This window comes from Pinus tabuliformis, chromosome J, assembly GCF_031772625.1.
Source record: "Pinus tabuliformis cultivar Carrire ecotype Pingquan chromosome J, CPIR1, whole genome shotgun sequence".
NCBI classification, from domain to species: domain Eukaryota; kingdom Viridiplantae; phylum Streptophyta; class Pinopsida; order Pinales; family Pinaceae; genus Pinus; species Pinus tabuliformis.
The window spans coordinates 408,185,253-408,204,208 of NC_142295.1; the positions used below are offsets into that span (position 1 = coordinate 408,185,253).

The 18,956-nt window shown below is 37.6% G+C and overlaps 1 protein-coding gene across 1 annotated transcript; it reads right to left on the minus strand.

Annotated features, from left to right (window-relative positions):
* Window positions 1–1,334: 1,334 nt before the first annotated feature.
* LOC149227555 (protein PHOSPHATE-INDUCED 1-like) lies at window positions 1,335–2,502 on the minus strand. The gene has a single exon (XM_089375526.1). It carries the CDS (start codon window positions 2,403–2,405, stop codon window positions 1,335–1,337), a length of 1,071 nt encoding a protein of 356 aa, XP_089231652.1. The 5' UTR covers window positions 2,406–2,502.
* Window positions 2,503–18,956: the final 16,454 nt, after the last annotated feature.

Consider the following 18,956-nt stretch of genomic DNA (forward strand, 5'->3'; position numbering starts at 1 on the left):
TATGTTGTAGAAAAGAGTCTACATAGGGTAGTTTTTGTGCATTGTGCATACGCACTATGCATTTTGTATGTTTTAGTATATAACAATATATTGTGGCTGTGTTAGCGTAGTTGCTGCGCGAGTTGTATTTTTTTTTGGTGATGCTCACTGAGGCTGCGTACGGTATGCGCAAGAGAGAGCAAGGGAAAAGAATGTAATGGAGTAGTGGCTGCGCAAAGCTCCAGCAAGTTTTGTGTGTATTGTGACTGCGCGCAGTAGCGCATGAAAATTTTGTGCACAACAGTGCGATGTATTGGAACAGGGATGTAATGTTTGTTTGACATTGAAAAACAGAGGAATGTTTAGAAGTTGATTTTGTAATATCCACAGCAGTGGAAAACAAGAAGTGAAAGAGCGCATGGAGTGTGTCCTTCTTTATATAAGTGAATGTAATGAAATTTTTACTGTGTATGTAAAAAGGGGTTTTACAGCAGTAAACCCAGCACAGTAATTTCTCAGGTGAAAACAGAGTTTTTGGTTGAATGTTGTTTTTGGAAAATCTCTCACAGTAAAAGAGGATGAAGCTTGTAACAATTTTTTTAAAGCAATAGAAAATGTTTTTATGGCTGTGTAATACTCTGTTCTGAGTAATTTTATTTAAAAGCTTCCCTGTGCATAAAGATCCTGATGCAGAGAAACAGAGTATTACCTCTGTGTGTTTGAATGTTTGGTTTTTGGTATTTTCTCCCATGAAAAATACCCAACATAATGACATAATGTAGGGGAGTTTTCTCATCTTCTTACCCTGTTAAATCCGTAATACTCAAAGCTTCTGATTATATTTCCTTAATTCGTGATTTGAGTTTGAATAAGGAATTTGTGTATGAGAAACGCCATAAATTTCGTTAACCTACTTGTTTTAGGTTAAAGTGAAGATGGTTGTGCCTCTGACAAACTTGGAGAATTCTTTTATTTCTCATTAATGGTTATATGGAGTTTATTGAATTCATCTTATGTATATGCCCACCAAATCTGAGTATAATATAACCAGGTAGATTATTTGAATTTAACCTCCAACAACCAATTTCCTTCCCACCAAAACTGACTATGATATGCCCTGCTCATCAGCTTGAGCATGGAATTAAAATTTTTTAAGCGAAATAGAAAGCTTCAACAGACACTTCCATAGATTTGGGAAAAAATTTATTTTTTGTTGGTTAGTTAAAAGAAAAAGGAGTAAAGAATAAATTTGTTTTTATTAAAAATTGAATAAAGAATGACAAGTTGATTTAATGGAAGAGAATAAAAGAATGGCAACGACACCAACAAACACGGGTGGATATAGCCTGAATCGCTTACAGCACTAGCGTCTTACAAGAGCTGGTAGAAGGATCCCACATGGCGGGCAGCAGAAATTTGCGGCCATTGAGTCCATGGGCATTATAACTTGCCCCCGTCGTTTCATCCACTAGAAGCTCTCCGGGGAATCCAGGATATGCCCCTCTTCCATATATTCCCGGGCACGCGGAGACGGCCTCCAGAGGTGCGGCAGCGTCGCCCTGGAAGTAGCCGGTGTTGAAGGGATTTGTGGCTGCCCCTGCCACAACGCTCGCAATGTTGATGATCATTCCATCGATGCCCATGTCGCCGTTTGGTACCACCAGAGGAGGAGTCTGGGGTCCGTAGATTGGCTGATGGAAGGGCCACGCGCACTGTCCAGGGCACTGACTTGCAGAGTTCCCAACCCATGCGTATGGAATAACCTGTTGATGCTTTATTTTGCGATTAGTTGATTTCTGGTTGGAGAATAGGTTGAGACTGTCATGGAATCCGCAGAAACTCATGCAGAACCCCTCCACGGTAACATCCTCGGATGTAAGCACCAAGTACACAGCATTGTTCTCCACTAGAGGCATAGATCCTGACTTGGTTGCAGCTTCAACCAGAGCGGCGATGTCGGCCCTCTTGAGTGACTTGCCAAGGGAATAGTCTTTATCCGCCACTTGCTTTCCCAGCTTTGCAATGCTATTACGGGTGGTGGTGGTAATGGAGCTGGAGAGCTTGGCCTTGGTGTTGTAGTTGTGGGTGGTATTCCACCAAACAGACACAGAGGGCTTATTTGCTTCTTCTCCGAGAGAGAGAGACTGCAGGAAGTCCCCCACAATGGAACGCTGAGCAGGGCTGAATTTCCCATACCAAATCAAATGAACATTTAGGGAGCCTGGCTTATTCGTGAGCAGCGGACCATTGTGGTATGTCAATACCACCTCTGGCTCTTCCACCAAGCTGCCCAACTTCCTGGAATGCCCTGCAGGCCGAATAACATGTGCAGTTACAGACAACGACATTGATATGTTTGCAACAATCATAGACAGAATCACTATGGAGAAAAATTTAGCAGCCTTGTGAGGCCATACACCAGCCATTTTCAGGTTAGCAGAGAGAGAAAGAGGCAGCAATTGGGAGAGAGAGAGCCAAATAATCGATCCAATACGGTAGAATCACGATGCAGGAAGGAATTGCAGGAAGATGTGTGTAAAATTAAATGCGATGAGAGGTTTAAATAGGGGATGAGGAAGCGGCGGCCCCCCAGTAATGAGATAGAGATAGAGACGGAAGTGGGAACAATGGACAGCAAGGATTGAATACGTGGTGTGAAGTAGATGTTGCCTCGTAATTTCCTCATTCCCTCGTAGTTGTGCGTCTCTGTACGCTCCAGCTGGACTTCGTTGGCGAGAAGTGTACAGTCTCATCCACGTGTAACGAAATCGATAATTGGTTATTATTATTTCATTTCTTTGACTAATCTCACAATAAAAATATAAATAGAAATAGTAAAAAGAATTAAAATAATTTTTTCCCACTTAGCATTTTTTTGTGAGATTTATTGCAAATTGTTTCAATAATTTTAGCATTTTTTGTGAGATTTATTGCAAATTGTTTCAATAATTTTATGACAAAATGTGATAGGAAATTTTTTGGACAAGACATTTTACTGTCAAATTCTATCTCATGATAGCTCTATGCGGCAGCACTTAATCAGCTTGCCATAAGGCATTAAATACTTGGGAATATGTGAACTGATTAATGCGATAATACGGGAACAAAAAGTTTCGACATTAAATAAATTTGGACTTTCGCATATTATCCGACTAACCAACCCGCATGTCCCCGTGCATTTAATGCCCATAGCTCTATATAGCTCTATAGGGTCTCTTCAAAGCGCTCCTATTATAAAAAATGCGCACAGCTCCTATTCCGTAATGAGATGATTTGACTGGAGAATGAAAGGTCAAAATGCTCGACTGTCGAATAGGGCAAGAGCTATTTCCAATCCTATAACATATTTATGACGCCTGACATGTTCGGGAGATAGCCCTTTATAACGCGCAGCGCTTTTTCTTTTTTCTATAATTATCCGGACCCGTGTTATAAGGGGCTATCTCCGGCGCATGTCAGAGTGTCATAAATATGTTATAGGATTGGAAATAGGACTCGCCGTCGAATAGTATCAAAAATTAAAACCGCAACAGGGTCAAATTGAACGGCTGAGGTAATTGTAAATTCAAAACCTCGCCAGAATGGATGGCGAGCCACTGGTAGGCGGGTGTCCTCAAATGACGGCACACAGAAGCGTTAACCGGGGGGTCGTGTGACGCATAATGGTCGTGTATCGCATGCTTCATGCATTGTCTTCAAATAGACTGAGAGATGATGATGCTCCATGTCATGCGCTGAAATAACAAAACACAAAGCAATGGAGTGGCACTGCATTTATGGATGATAAAATAGAAGTCGTCTGGGGAGGCGGAATTGTTTAAATGGTTAAAGTGGCAGGAATGGATGTAAAAAAGTTTCAATTTTTTTTTGTAGAAATAGTATTTGACTCATGTTTTTATGGTGGAAATGGATTCAGCACCATCAAAAACATCTAAGACACTTAAAATTTTGAAGTTTAACAACTATAATTTGGATTTACAAAAATCTTTATCAGATTTTCTCTAAATATAACTAGAATTTCATAACTTTTCAGACAATTCCTCCTCTGTCTTTGATGAAGCGCAGAAAGCAGGAGTAACGGGCCATGTAGTGGGGTCAATGTCGGCGACTGATTATTATATGGTGCTGAATATTGAAGGGAGCCACCTTAAATATCACACTCGATTCGCCTTCATACAAGCCCCACTAGATACGGTGAATGGCAACGTGAAGGCACATGGGAAGCCTCCCTTCATGGTAACCAGAAGAATAAGGGAACTGAGGGTGAGCAGCGATATTCGTGCCACGTTCTCTCCATAACTAATCATTTTTTAAAATCATAATCATGATCCCTAACGTTATAATCTGAAGCACAAGATGAACATTTTAGCTCCTTAATAACCAGGTGCTAGCAACAAACATATGTTCACTTCGACCACAAAGCTCTTCACCACAATCTTGACTACAAATTTCTCTTTTATCTTTCAAAAAGAATTGGAATAGGATGTGGATCTCAATTTGCAACAATGCCAACTAGTTTTCTTGGACATAGAACAATTAAATCTAGTCACTAGTGCATTAAATAAATATGCTCCGCAAAGTTATAGTGTGGATTCCACTACTCCATATGGATGTAACAAATTGTTGGAACATTAGCTGACTAGATTAAGTGATATATGAAAGACAACTTGGGGAATTAAAGTCAATTTCAAATTTGTCATGAAATTTTAACTATCGTATGAATCAGGTCTATAAGATGCATTTTGGTAGTAATGCATGTCTTACATTTCGCATGAAGTTATGACAATAACAATGATTTAAATGTTTTTGTCTCTGATCCTTAAAAAAATATGCAATGAAGGATCATTCCCATTTATTAAGTTTTACCTAGAGACCACAAGCTATAGCCATTGCTAAGGAAATCTAAGAGGTCTTGGTCCCAACCTGAAATGTTACAATTGTGTGTTCATTGCATGAACCTTCCTTTTAATGTGCACTAATGTTATGGGTAGATCACTTAGTCCCTTTCAGCGTCAATGCAAGCGTGCTCGAGCGCTATATTACACACTCTTTCAAGGTAGGTTGTTTCTAGGAAAACCTCCTAGTTGTCTTTACACTTGTACTTCACACTTACCACTAGTAGAATACATCTTAGACAAGGTCACACAAACATTATGTATATGTAAATGGTGCAGTGTGTAAATTCCAATTTTGATTTCAAGTCTCTAATTCAAAGAAATAGTGGTGCTTCTACTACTTTGGATTTCATTAGTGCACTAATATACATAAGAGAACAAACAGAGACGCGCATAACCTGTAAGACCCCACATCATAGAAAATAACAAAGGAAAAAATAATCTTCTTGAAAATTTTAGTAGTCATCATTTTAGTAGAAGAAAACTAGGGATAGTGTAAGTGAACGTCATATTGTAGGCATGCAAGAATGCAAGTAGTGACAATCTAGATTTTGTATTTGGGAATGCTAGGGGTACTATCACATCTATGATAAATACAAATTTGTCTCTTTGGAAAAGTGTATGAACTTAATAGATATCAATGCAAACCATAACTACTTCGGAGACATTAGAAACCAAGCCAAACTAGGAACAATTGTCTTAATAATTAAATTTGCATGAGTTAAATGCAATGGTAAGTTCTTTTCGTTATGTAATATTCAAAATTGCTTCCTTTATTACTAACTAGAGCATTTACAGTCACATGTGATACAATGACTAATATTTAGTATAATATTCTTGTCCACCTACTTTAATATTTAGTTCTACATACAATTTCATTATTATTTGGTAACAAAATCAATCATATTTTATTGCAGAACTCTCTTTAAGGACTATCCCCTAATTTTTCAAATTCTTCTACATCTTTATATTTTACATGAGTAAAACTAGCTTAATATATTAATAAATATACAAATATTTTTTAATCCAAGAAAAAAAGTAATCTAACTATTCATTCGCACATGTTCCATGAATATATTTGCCACTATTTAGTTTTTTAAGATTCATTTGCCACTATTTAGTTTGGCATGTTGTAGGCACAAATCCATGGAAATTTTCTAGCCACAGAAAAAGTGAGGATTCCACCTTGACATTCATGTTATTGAACATATACAAAAAAGCAATATATCTATGGAAGGGAATTAAATTAAATTTGTTGTCAATAGTGAATATGCATACTTACATCAACTTCTTTTTGTAAATAGTAAAAATATTTTATGAAATAAATTTTATCTTATATTTTACATTTTTCTATTACATATTTTTTATTAAAAATATTTTTGAAAACAAATAAATAAAGCAGAAAAGCAGGAGTAAAGCGCCCATATGGGTCAATGTGGGCAACTGATTATTATATGCTGTTGAATATTGAAGGGAGTAGTCTACCCAAAGGGAAGAATTGCCCGGTTTCCGTCGGCGCCAAACCGGGCAATGGTTGAATATTGAAGGAGCCACCATAAATATCACACTCGATGCGCCTCAATACAAGCCCCAGTAGATACGGTGGACGGCAGCGTGAAGGCACATGGAAGCCTCCCTTAATGGTAACCTGAAGAATAAGGGAACTGATGGTGACACAGGGATCTTCGTGCCACGTTCTGTCCATAACTAATCAAAGATTTCAAAGGCTTTAACGGCAACCCTTATCCCGATTGCAGATTACCAGAACCTGCTTACGGCCACCCTTATCCCGATTGCAGATTACCAGAACCTGCTTACATGGCTGCTGTGGCCCACTTCTCTGTCTCCGTTTACATAAACGAACATTGACGGACATCTGCATTAATTACCAGTTAATTATGTCTGCAAAGTGGATTATGGAATACATGGAGCATACAGCCGCCGCGGTTTTCCAGAATGACCATGGACATCATACAGCCACCACGGTTTTCCACAATGACCATCAACATAAATATTTTTAGAGCATATTACTTCCACGGTGTTACAATGACGACCGCATATAGTCATCCATGGAGCATCCCGCCCCGTCTCTTCAAAAGCAATCCCGTCGATTTCGAATGCTGTACTCTAACTAACCATATTATATGTTTGGAAAGTTATGGAAATTCTGGTTATATTTAGAGAAAATTTGGCAAGGATTTTTGTCAATCTTAGTTGTTAAACTTCAAAATTTTAAGTGTCTTAGATGTTTTTTTTGATGGTGCTAAATCTATTTCTACCATCAAAAACACAATTCACACACTATTTCTACAAAAAAAATTTGAAATTTTTTTACTTAAATTCCAATCACTTTTAACCATTTAAACGATTCCTCCGCCTCGATTTACAACTCCATTTCAAATTTGAATGGAAAACTCCACATCGCGACCTCCACGAATACCCCCAAAAGCCGTCCTTTTGCTAACTGTTTCATCAATTTCCACATAACCTTAAAACGGCGAGCTGAAAACATACATCCACGAAACTAAGCGATGTATTTTCATGGCATACGCACCCTAACAAGGTCGCCACTCCTCTTTTTAGTGAATGCAAGGGTAAATGGTTTAGGTTTGTGTATTTTTTTTAAATAACAATTTTTCTTTTCATTTTAATTATTGGTAATGTTTAATTTTGAGGGATTAAAAGTTGTAAAAGCTAAAGTGTAAATTTATAAATAAATTATTTTATTTATAGATGTAAATAATAATAATTATTTTATATTTGTTATATAGGTTAATTTGTTTATTAAAATGATTTTAATTAAGGTATATCAATCATATTAGTAAATGTGGTAGTGTTAATTTATATATTTATGTATAATTATATACATTTTGAGTGGGACTAATGGTTAAGAGTATATGTTTCCTCCTAAAGTAAAGGGATAGAGTACGTATGCTTTTGTAGACTTAGTAGTTAATTGGTTAATAATAATAATAATGTATTAATGTTTATTTGCATGTTAATTTGTTAGAGTCTTGGAGCTTTGTGAAAAAGTAAGTGAATGAATATAATAACTTTGATTTGTATTCAATTAATTAGCGAAAGTCAATTTTTTAGTTTAAATCAATATATTTGAAGTGTCAAAGGTTGGAATAGGATTAGCAGATATAACCCAACCTAATAGGATTGGTAGATATAACCCAACCTACTTTGCTTCTGTCTAATCCACCATTCAACCAACCATTGAAATACCTTGGTCAATGATTTTATTTATTAAATTAATTAATTAGCAAAAGTGGCTTTTCTAGTGTAAATTAATATATCTGAAGTGTCAAAAGTTAGGATGAGATTGATAGATATAACCCAACTTACTTAGATATAGATTGGAAGAGTTGCACAACGATATAGGCCGGAATCTGCTAAATGTGGAAGGCCTTGCATCCTTTGGAATTAAATCCAGATAGGAGGATTTAGTAAAACCTCCCATCCTTTTTTTAATAAACACATTCCTTATCATTCTTACTAAATTATTTTTTATCATATGCCAGTGATGCCAGAAAAAAGTAATTGTGAAGCCGTCTGGACCTAGTGCTTTGTCCGGAAGTAGGCCCCAAACAACTACCTTGATTTCTTCTTCTTTGATTTCTTGCATAATTTCCGCATTTTGGTCAGCATTTATCTTGTTTGGAACATGCTGCAAAAAGGATTCGAAATCAACTCTTCCTCCATTTGATATTAGGAGGTTTTTAAAATGTTTATTTACTTCTTTTTTTAAATCAGCAACTCCTCTAATTTCTTGTCCCTCTATTTGGATTTTTTTGATCTAATTTTTGGCCCTCCTGATTTTCATAGATTTATGAAAAAAGGGTGTATTTTTATCCCCTGCTTTTAACCATAGGCTTCTGGACTTTAATCTCATCACTCCCTCTTCTTTCTAGTTTTCTCTGTATATTTCCCAATAGAGGGTCTTTTCCTAAAGATGGTCCTCTTTGGTCTCCTCCTCATTTTCTTTTGCCTCTTGAAGTTCCTTCATTTCTTTTAGTAACTTAGCCTTTCTTTTCTTTGTTTGTTTTTCTTTTTCTATGGCCCATTTTTTCAGTTCCTTTCTCATGTTTTTTAACTTGGTTTCCCATACATAAATGGGAGACCCCGAGACTTTTTGGGACCACACATCCACAATTATATTTTTGAAATCTTCATTTTTGTTCCAAGTTGGGCAGTGTCTTAAAGGTATTGGTCCTTAATTTTCCAACAACCCCATAGAAATTACCATCGACTTGTGGTCTGATGCTGTTGAGTGAATGATTCTTGATCTTGCTGAATTGTAGTTAGAGATGATGTTGTCCTGAACCAAAATGCGATCTAATATTTCTTTAATATTGTTGCTTCCTACCCTCTTGTTGCTCCAAGTATACTTTTCATTGTTGGGAGGAGTATCTATTAGATTGTTTTTTTCCATTATTTTTTCAATGGCATCCCTTGAAGGGTCTGAATGGTAAACCCCACCAAATTTATCCTCCACATTAAGGACAAGATTGAGGTCCCCTCCCAAAATTATTTTTCTATTTTGAGTATCATTTAGGGTCTCTTGAACTGTATTCCAGCATTGTTCTTTTTCCCTGAAATGATTGGGAGCATATATGTTGACAATGAAAAATTGCTCATTGGTGGTTTTCTCTTTTAGATTTTTTCTAATATAGTTTTGTTCCTTTTTTGCTGAAGCAACTCCCATTTTCTTTTCCTCCATAAGGTGAATATACCCCTTGAGGCCCCTATAGCTTGTTGAGCTATGCCATCGTAATTTTTTAGATTTTTGATCATTTTTTATGAGTCTTGGCAACTAGTTTTGGTCTCCTAAAGCATTAGAATATATGGGGTTTCCCTTACTAGAATATCTTTTGCTGCATTTGCTTTAAAAGGCGTCCCCAAACCACGACAGTTCCAGGAGACCACAATCATTATTTATTTAGATGATGGGCAAAGGGACCTTTCCCTCTTTGGTGGTTTTTGTTTTTCTCACTGTTCCCAGAGCTTTTCCCAAAAAAGGATTCCATGGGATGTTGCGTTCCTAATGCCATTTCTTTTGATGCTGCTTCATCTCTCAGTTCTTTGTTAGATTTTCTTCCTACTTTCTTTTGGTGATCTAAGGTTTGAAGTGATTCCTATGATTGGTTTCTTGTCAAAATTATATCAACTGAGGGGGGAGGGGGATTGCGAGGGATAATAGGAGGGGAGGGGGTGAGGATAGGGGGAGGAAAGAGATGAGGGGAGGAGGGGTGGAATGCGGAAGGGATGGGAGGATCTTCAAGGGGTCTAAAGGGGTTGGGATTGATGAAAGATTTCGAGATTAGGGGAGGGTTAGCTAGGGGTGGGCGATGAGGGGGTAGGGCCAGAGGGTTGACTTGAGGAGGAGAGGGGTTGTTTTTTTATTGATTTTTTTTTTTAACTTGTTCCCATTTTACTTTTGACTCTTCTAAATTTTCACTTTCTTGTTTTTTTCGACATCTGTTTGCAAAATGACCATATTCATGACGTATCTTGCATTTAAATGGTATTTTCTCATACTCCATATGTTGTATGTGTGTCCATTGGTCTACTTTGATCTTCACTGCCTCCGGTAAGCCCTTCCCTAGATCCACTTCGACGCATATCCTCGCGCAAGCATGCATGTTCTCTTTTGGTTCGCATCTATCAATATAATTCCCTTCTGCATTCCTGATGCCCCTGACTGATTTATCGCCCCAACAATGTAGGGGGAGATGGGGGAGTCTGACCCAAACCGGCACTATGCTAGGGACATCCATTTCAAGGTTGAAGTCGAGGGTCCATCTGTTTAAATACAGGCCTCGCATGTCCATGAAATATGGGTCGTTTCTGAAGATTATATCTCGCTCTTCCTTTGTTTCGAAATGAAGGGTGTAGTACCCTCTTCCACAAAATCTAATGGAGATTTTTCCATTTATTGAAGAGGACCAATTCCTCTCAACCCATTTCTGAACCGAACGTGGTGAGGGCCAAAGACCTGTAAACTAGACGACCAAGCCCCTTTCAGATAGAGATAGGGCCACCCGGCAGGGGAGAGACATAGGTATAGAGATCTCAGGGATGTATTTAAGTTTCTTCACAAACTTGGATATCGAATGTTTGGTTCTTGGAAGGCCAATGGAAGAAATCAGAGGTGCAAAGGAATTTGCATTTTCATCGTGCTCGGAGGTCAAAATTTCTGGAGGAGGGTCTCCATCCTTCGGTGGGTCCAATGGTTCCATGTTCGTAGGAGGAGGCCGCTATGATCAGGACAAAGCTCGTTCCTTGGGAGGCCCTCGGGACACACCAGGGAAGGGCACATGGGGAGAGCGTGCGTAGCCCAACAATTTTTTTTCTCTCTCCAAACTGTAAAGATTATCTTGTGTCATGGAAGATAAATCAATTAAATCATGACATTATAACATTAAAATTTTATATATATATATATATATATATATATATATATATATATATATATATATATATATATATATATATATAAAACTTTTATTCGAAACCAAAATTAATAATAAAATTAATGAGTATCCATGCAAATGATAATTGACAATCCAATTTATTAATGGTAAAAGTTATCTATATATATATATATATATATATATATATAACACTTTTTAAAATTTTATTAACTCCTAATAAATGGATTTCATTAAAATTATGGAAATATATAAAGTTTATAGTTATTAACATTTTATTATTTGAGAGTTTTAACATATTTTTAAATTTCTTTCTTATTAGTAGACATATTGTGAAAGTAAATGTAATTAAGAATTTTTTTACAATAGAATGTTATGTGGATACTTGCCCACCAATTTTAATATAAATACTTGCTTAAATTATTGTGGGTAACTATCCATATGACATATATAAAAAATGGCAAGAAGTTATCCACATGGAATTTTGTGGGCAACTATCCATATCGCATTCATAAGAAATGGCGGGAATCTATCCACAAGCCATTTTGTTGAAAAAATGTATTCGAGAATAATTTGTTTTGTTTTGTTTTGTTTTTTAAATATAACTTTTATATCTCATCATTCAATTTAAAACCAAATAAAAACCACCATCAACCAATTAGAAAAAAAAATGTTTTCTTTTTCCATTTATTGTTGTTGAGCCCTAGTTCATGTTGCCTAAGCCTGTATCCTAGGACCTGTGTTTTATCACCTTTGTCATCTACGATATGCTGGTATGTTCGACTTGTCAGCTGTGTGGGTCTCTAGTGGGGTCTGTTCTATTGCAGTTGACGTTTGATTTTGGTGCATTGGACTCTCCCAATGGCTTATCAATTGTTGTTATTGTCGTTGTTACGCATCTGCCTTGTAGTTGGTTCATTTTCTTCCGGATTCTGTGGATGTCGTTATTGTCTCACTTCGTCTTATTTGCTCTAAGCCTGCTTTCATGTTGCTCAAGGTTTGGCCTACGGGCTTGCTTACAAGTCATGTTTTCTGTGAAATCTTAGGGTTTTTTGTATGTGGGATTTTATGGCATTGTTTGTTGTCCTCTTGGACAGTTTCAACTCTATATTTTTGGGGTTTTAAATCTATGAGATAATTTTTTTTTAAAAGGTTGGTCAACCTTATTTTTGGATGCTTCAACCTTATTCAAAACATTGTATGTATTTTATTCGAATATATACATACAATGTTTGTGTACATGCATAATTACATGGAAGGTCTTCCTTTTATAGAATTAGCTAGAAAAACACGGTTCATCCCAGCCAATATGGGAGGTACATTTTTCCCTCCTTTTCCAAATAAAAAACTAAAGTGTGGAATTGTCTTTCTTGAGTGCGGTAACAATGACGCACAACGCTGGTAGTTTCCTATTACTAGTCACATGTGTGCTAGTCGTGGCGGTTGTGGTCATGACATCTTGTTCTCTACAGTCGCACCTCCGTCATAGTAGGGACGACAACAAAGTCACTCACAATGCTACTCCCACAGACACTTTCAACGGAAGTATCAGTCACAGCGTTGCGCCCATGTCACCAGGTTAGATGCTTACCAATAGCAACAATAAGTTGTTGGTTTCAAAGATATGAGAACAAAACAGTTAAGAAAATGAAGCATATGACTGTGGCGCCAAGGAGGAGGAAGGTATAGGAGATTCTTTGTGGTAGAGGATAATTCTGATGGGCGAGTAGTGCCAGCCCCCGAATTTCTCTTATCAACCATGAATGACCAAATGGGAAACAGGCTGTCTCAATTCCCTCCGCGCTTTCCTAACCATAATAGGAAGCTTTTTCAATATATTAAATCATGCTAATTTCAACGTCCTTAAACCTTGTAGCCTCCCAAAAAAACATTTTCAATCTCAAATGGACGGTCATATCGATCCCCATTCAAGTTCAACTCTTTCAATTTTTAGGACATCTTCATATCAATACAATATTCAATCGTTAGCCAACCTTAAAAGAAAGAAGATGCTATTTAATTTAGCTTTTAGAAACATTTGCATTTATGGACTACATATTTCAATTCCCCCTACTCCAGCGCTGACGGGTTTCTTACAAATTTCTATTTATGTTACCAAATCCCTCTAAAAATCAGTTTGTTGACACAAGACCACTGCATCATTTTTTCGAGTGATGGCGGTTCAAATGGAGTAACGTTTTCTCCATTACTCGACCCTGCAAGTTTATAGCCATTAAATTTGTTTCTAATTGGTGGATTTGTCAAGGTTGCTATTGTTTTTGCTGCTGCGAAGGACCCGAATCATAACAGTCTAGGTAGTGGTTTTCAGGTCGCTTGGTTTTTCCAAGCAAAGGTTTCTACCGGATTTCGTTTATTGTTTTCCCAGGGGGTTAATTCAAAACAATATTATTTTTAATCCCATTTCCCATAATTTATCTTGGGCTGGATGCGACGGGTGTCCACATGCTACCCACTAGTACTTTTCACTTGATGTTTGCCCCAATCCCATATACGTGTCTCATTTAATTCTCTAGGTAATTTAATTTTCCGAGGAGATCCATATGCCGTTGTTGAATTCGATGGTGTTGACATTCTCTTCAAGGGTAAGCCCAGGGAAAGTTTAGGCGTGAGACCTGTCGAGTCTGCCTATTGTCAGAAGGTACTTAAATATGGTAGTGGTATTCCATACAGTTGGCTCGGGTTATATTCTCATGCGAGCGTACCTGCCCTGACATTCTCATATCCAAGTGCAGTAGACATTCCCAAGGGTGGGGTTTCTGAGGGTGATTGGCGTGTGGGGTCTATAGTGACCGCTACAGGTTTCATACATAGGACAATTAAGATTTCCACATAGATTGATGGACCCTTTCGAGTCAGACCTTTCACTTCATGAAGCCTTTATCCAAGCCACGGTGGAGGTTGAGTCACTCTGTCGTGCTAACCAAAAAGCGATAAGGCAGGTGGCACACTCTCCTCGGCTGAAAACCCTGGAGGATGGAGGTGACTTGTGGTTGGAAGCCGGTTATATGCCACAAAATAATTTCGTGGGGAAAAAAGGTGGCAAAAGGAAGGGTGGCAGGAAACAACGTCCCATTAAAATTACGGCTCCTGCTCCTATTCTCTCATTCGGTCACGACGTGCTCCTTGATCGAATTACGAGTCTTCAAAAGAGAGCTTTAGTAGGAAGGTGGTATTTTTCCGAAATTGAAGAAGTAGAGATGAGACAGTGGTTGGCAAAGAAATGGAAAATTCTACTGGGGTATGTTCCAACGGTGGTGAAGCTCATGGGAGGATGGTATAGTTTCCATTTTCTAAGTGAAGAAGACCTCAGGAAAATTGCAGCAAGGCCATGGGTCAAGGACCGTGGTTTTTTGGCAATGTATGCGTGGTATGTGGGCTTCAATCCCTTGAAGCAAACGCCTAAGAACAAACTCATATGGGTCAAACTACCCAGACTTCCACTGGAATTCTAGACGAAGGATGTTTTTACTGATATTGGAAATTCCATAGGGAAATTCGTATATGTAGATCCTCAGTGTTTGGGAGCTAGGGATAAGAGGATAGCTTGGGTCCTTATAGAGAAAGATTTTGGTGAAGCTTTTCCAGACCACATTGAACTAAAGTGGGAAAATATCAATCTCACTCAACGCTTGGATTTCTAGGGAATTCCATTTCGGTGCCTTAACTGTCACCAGAAAGGAGGAGGTTGGCGGTCGTTGAGAGAGTGAAAATGTCCTCACCGAAGGATACGGAAGGAAAACAAATCAGAATGTTTCTCTCCATGCAGAGGTAATGACATCAAACAGAACAGAGTGTCTTTGGGTTCAGGTAATTCTAGTCACTCAAATCAGATATTCTCTGAACCTTCTCCCAGACTCACAAAAATGACATTTGTTTCTATTCCTATTCAAATTCAGCCATCATCCCCGTTGTCTGAGTAGTCAGGTTCCCATATAGCAGTTGAGAAATCTAGTAGAGAAAATATACAAAAATTATCATCTCACCAGATCCCATTACAGGCAATACATAATATGATTGATATCCCATCTACTTCATATGCAACTTACACTCAAGCCCGTGGGATTTACTCACCATCTACTCAACCTAACTCTCCAAAAGATAAAGAAAAGGCTCCTGCTCAAATATCTCCGGTTTCCTCACCAATTAATTCCCTTGATAGCGATCTTGATTTCCTTCTACAAAGGAAAACTCTTGACCTCAAGTCACTTACTATCGATAAGCCGGAGGGACACAGGTCTCCAGAAATCAATCCTCCATCTACAAGAAATATTACTATAAGGTGTAAAAACAACAAAGGCAGCAGATATTTTAGAGGTAGACCTTGTCAAACACATACTACCTTGACAAACTCGCCATCACTCATTGATATTCCTATTTCATCTCCCATCTCTCCTAGGGCACTTAGAGCATGCATGCCCTCCAATAATCCCAAATGAACTCAATTCTATCTTTGAATATAAGGGGTTTGGTGGCCCATCCAAAATTCCTCGCTCTAAGAGATCTTTTCATTTCATCTAAATCCAGCGTAATTCTTATCCAAGAATCAATACACTTTGCTGCCAAAACTATTAGATATTTCAAGAGGATGCTTCCCACATGGTATATTGTGGCAACAGATGCCACTGGTAGATAGGGTGGTCTTGCTGTTTTCTGAGACCCAAGGGGGGAAAATTTGAAGGCTTTTTCTTGTTTGATGGGTATTCTCCTGGTAGGTGATATCAGAGGTATCCCAAGAAGATCGTATATTCTTAATGTATATGAACCTTATAAAGAGAAGGAAGGGTTTTGGAATACTATGGAGGTATCGGGGATTCTTAATGCTCCTTCTCTTATTTTGGCAGGGGATCTTAATTGCACCTTAGGTATAGAATAACTATGGGGACAAACTAGGGTTATAGATAGAATGGCACAGAAGCTAAGAGAAATATTTATTGTTCATAATCTAATAGATGTCTAACCACCCAAAAATGCCCCCACTTGGGATAATGGAAGAAGTGGTAATAAGTATATTGCTAAGAGACTTGACAGGTTTCTTATACATGAAGACATGATAGAGAAGATGGGGGATGTTAGATCTACTATTGTTGAAAATTATGTTTCGGACCATCGTCCAATAACTTTGCTTTAGAATAGTGTTGATGCAAGGTTTGGCTTACCTTTTAATTTCAACAAAATCTGGCTAGAAGATTCAAATTTTGATTCATTAATCCAATCATTTTGGAGGGAAAAAGATCCATAGAGGGGGGCACTTTCAACTCTGAAAATTTAATAAATAGACACAGGCTCCTTAAAACAGAAGTAAAACAATGGGAAAGGAAGAAAAAAAAGGAAATGAGAAAGGAATTGGCCACAATCGAGGAGGAGCTGAAGGTCCTACATAACCAAATGACTGTCCATTCTCTTCCTCCTATAGTAAGGGAGAAAATCCGTGCTTTAGAACTTGGGAAAAAGAAAATTCTTCAAATAAGGGAAACAACCTGGAGATTGAAAAGAAGAGCACTGTGGATTAAGGAAGGAGATAAAAATACCAATTTTTTTCACTCATTTGCTAATCACAGAAGAAAACTAAATACAATTTGGCAAATAAAGGATGGTGAAGGAAACAATTTTAACAAGCAATTAGATATTTCATCTCTGGCGGTTTCATATTTTAAAAAAAGCATATAATAAAATGGATGTAGAGGATGTGGATGCTCAACTGTGGGTAGTTGAAGAATATCCCAAAATGTTTAATGAAGAGGATAATGTGGAATTGTATAAGGAGGTTAAGGAGGAAGAACTCACATGGGCCATTAAATCAATGAAAGGTGACAAAAGCATGGGTCCAAACGGATGGATGGTTGAATTTTTTGTTCATTTCATTGAAATTTTTAAGGAAAAACTGCTTCAGATGGTAGAGGAATCCAGCTCTAAAGGATTCATAAATCCTCTATTAAATTCCACTTATATCTCCCTTATCCCTAAGAAATCTGAGGTTGAAACCTTTGTTGATTACCGCCCTATTTCTCTGTGTAATCTATCATATAAGATTATCTCTAAGATTATAGCCAACAGATTGAAAGTTTATTTATCTAAATTCATCTCTCCTGAGCAATATGGTTTTTTAAACAATAGAGTAATCCATGACGTTGTAGCTGTAGCATAGGAATGTATGCACAATATTAAATTAAAAAAATGAATGCCGCGGTGATGAAGGTAGACTTAAAAAAAGCTTATGACTGTGTAGATTGGGGATTCCTAAGAATGGTGTTGTTTAAAGTTGGAGTAAACCTAGAAATGATTGAATGGATCATGGGGTGTGTGTCAACAGTTCGATATGCAGTTATAATTAATGGTTTCCCATCAAAAAATTTGTTGTTGGTAGAGGTCTCAGACAAGGATGTGCTTTATCCCCCCTTTTGTTTATCTTGGTGATGGATGGATTAAGTCTAAAAATAAGAAAAGCAGTGTCCATTGGAGATTTTGAAGCATTGAAAATTAGCAGTCGTGTTACAGTTTCACACAACTTTTTTGTGGATGATATTCTGTTGATGGGTATGGTAAACAGGTTTAAATGGTTATCACTCTCCCTAATCATAAAAAAGTTTGGGGTAGCCACGGGTCTAGTTCAAAACGAACAGAAATCTATTATTCTCTATGGATCATGCACCCAGGATGATATCTCTTTTATTCAGAACTGCTTTGGAGTGAAGGCAGAAAATATAGAAAAGGGTATGAAATATCTAGGTTATCGACTAAAGCTAGGTAGCTACAAAAATGTCGATTGGATGTGGCTGGTGGAGAGATTCTATCTGAAGATTAAGGGGTGGGAACACAAATGTTTATCTATGGGAGGACGTATCATCCTCACACAGTCAGTGCTGACTCAGCTGGGGATTTATTGGGCACATCTTTTTTGTATTCCTCAAATGATTATTAATCTTCTGAATCGAGTTATGGCAAGTTATATATGGTCTGGTGCAAGTACAAATAACAAGTATCATTTCGTAAAGCTGGAAAAGATCACTAGACCCAAAATCTTGGGTGGTTGGGGTATTCTTAACTTAAAGTTCTTTGGATGGGCTCTTATTTTGAAATCACTTTGGAGGGATATCAATAGTTGAAGTATTTAGGGAGAGCTGATCCAATCCAAATAGATGAAGAATAAGGATTTCTCCTTCTGGTTTAGACAAGGAGAAATAGGGAAAAAAGGCAGCTCACAAATCTGGAACAATTTTCGAAAGGTAAAGAATATTCTTCTCCAAAATATTATGTGGTTTTTTGGATCTGGTAACAGTATTATGCTGGGTAAAGATTGCATTGTAGGAGTAGGTGAGGGTGTACCAGGGACAATAGAACTGATAATGCATCTGAATAGAAGAGGCATTTATGTCCTAAGTCAGCTGATCAGTGATTGGAATGGAAATATTCCAATATGGCGCGACTTCTCCCAACTGAATCTCGTTGATCAGTATAAACATGATTGGTTACAGCTGGTAAAAACATTAAAGGAGGCAGGGATAAGTTATGACAACAAAGGGGATTGTATGACATGGGCTAGAAAGAAGAAGATTTCAGGAGAAGTAGAGGTGGCAGACTGTTACCTCAAAATTTGCATGAAGGAAATTCAGAATGTTGAATATTG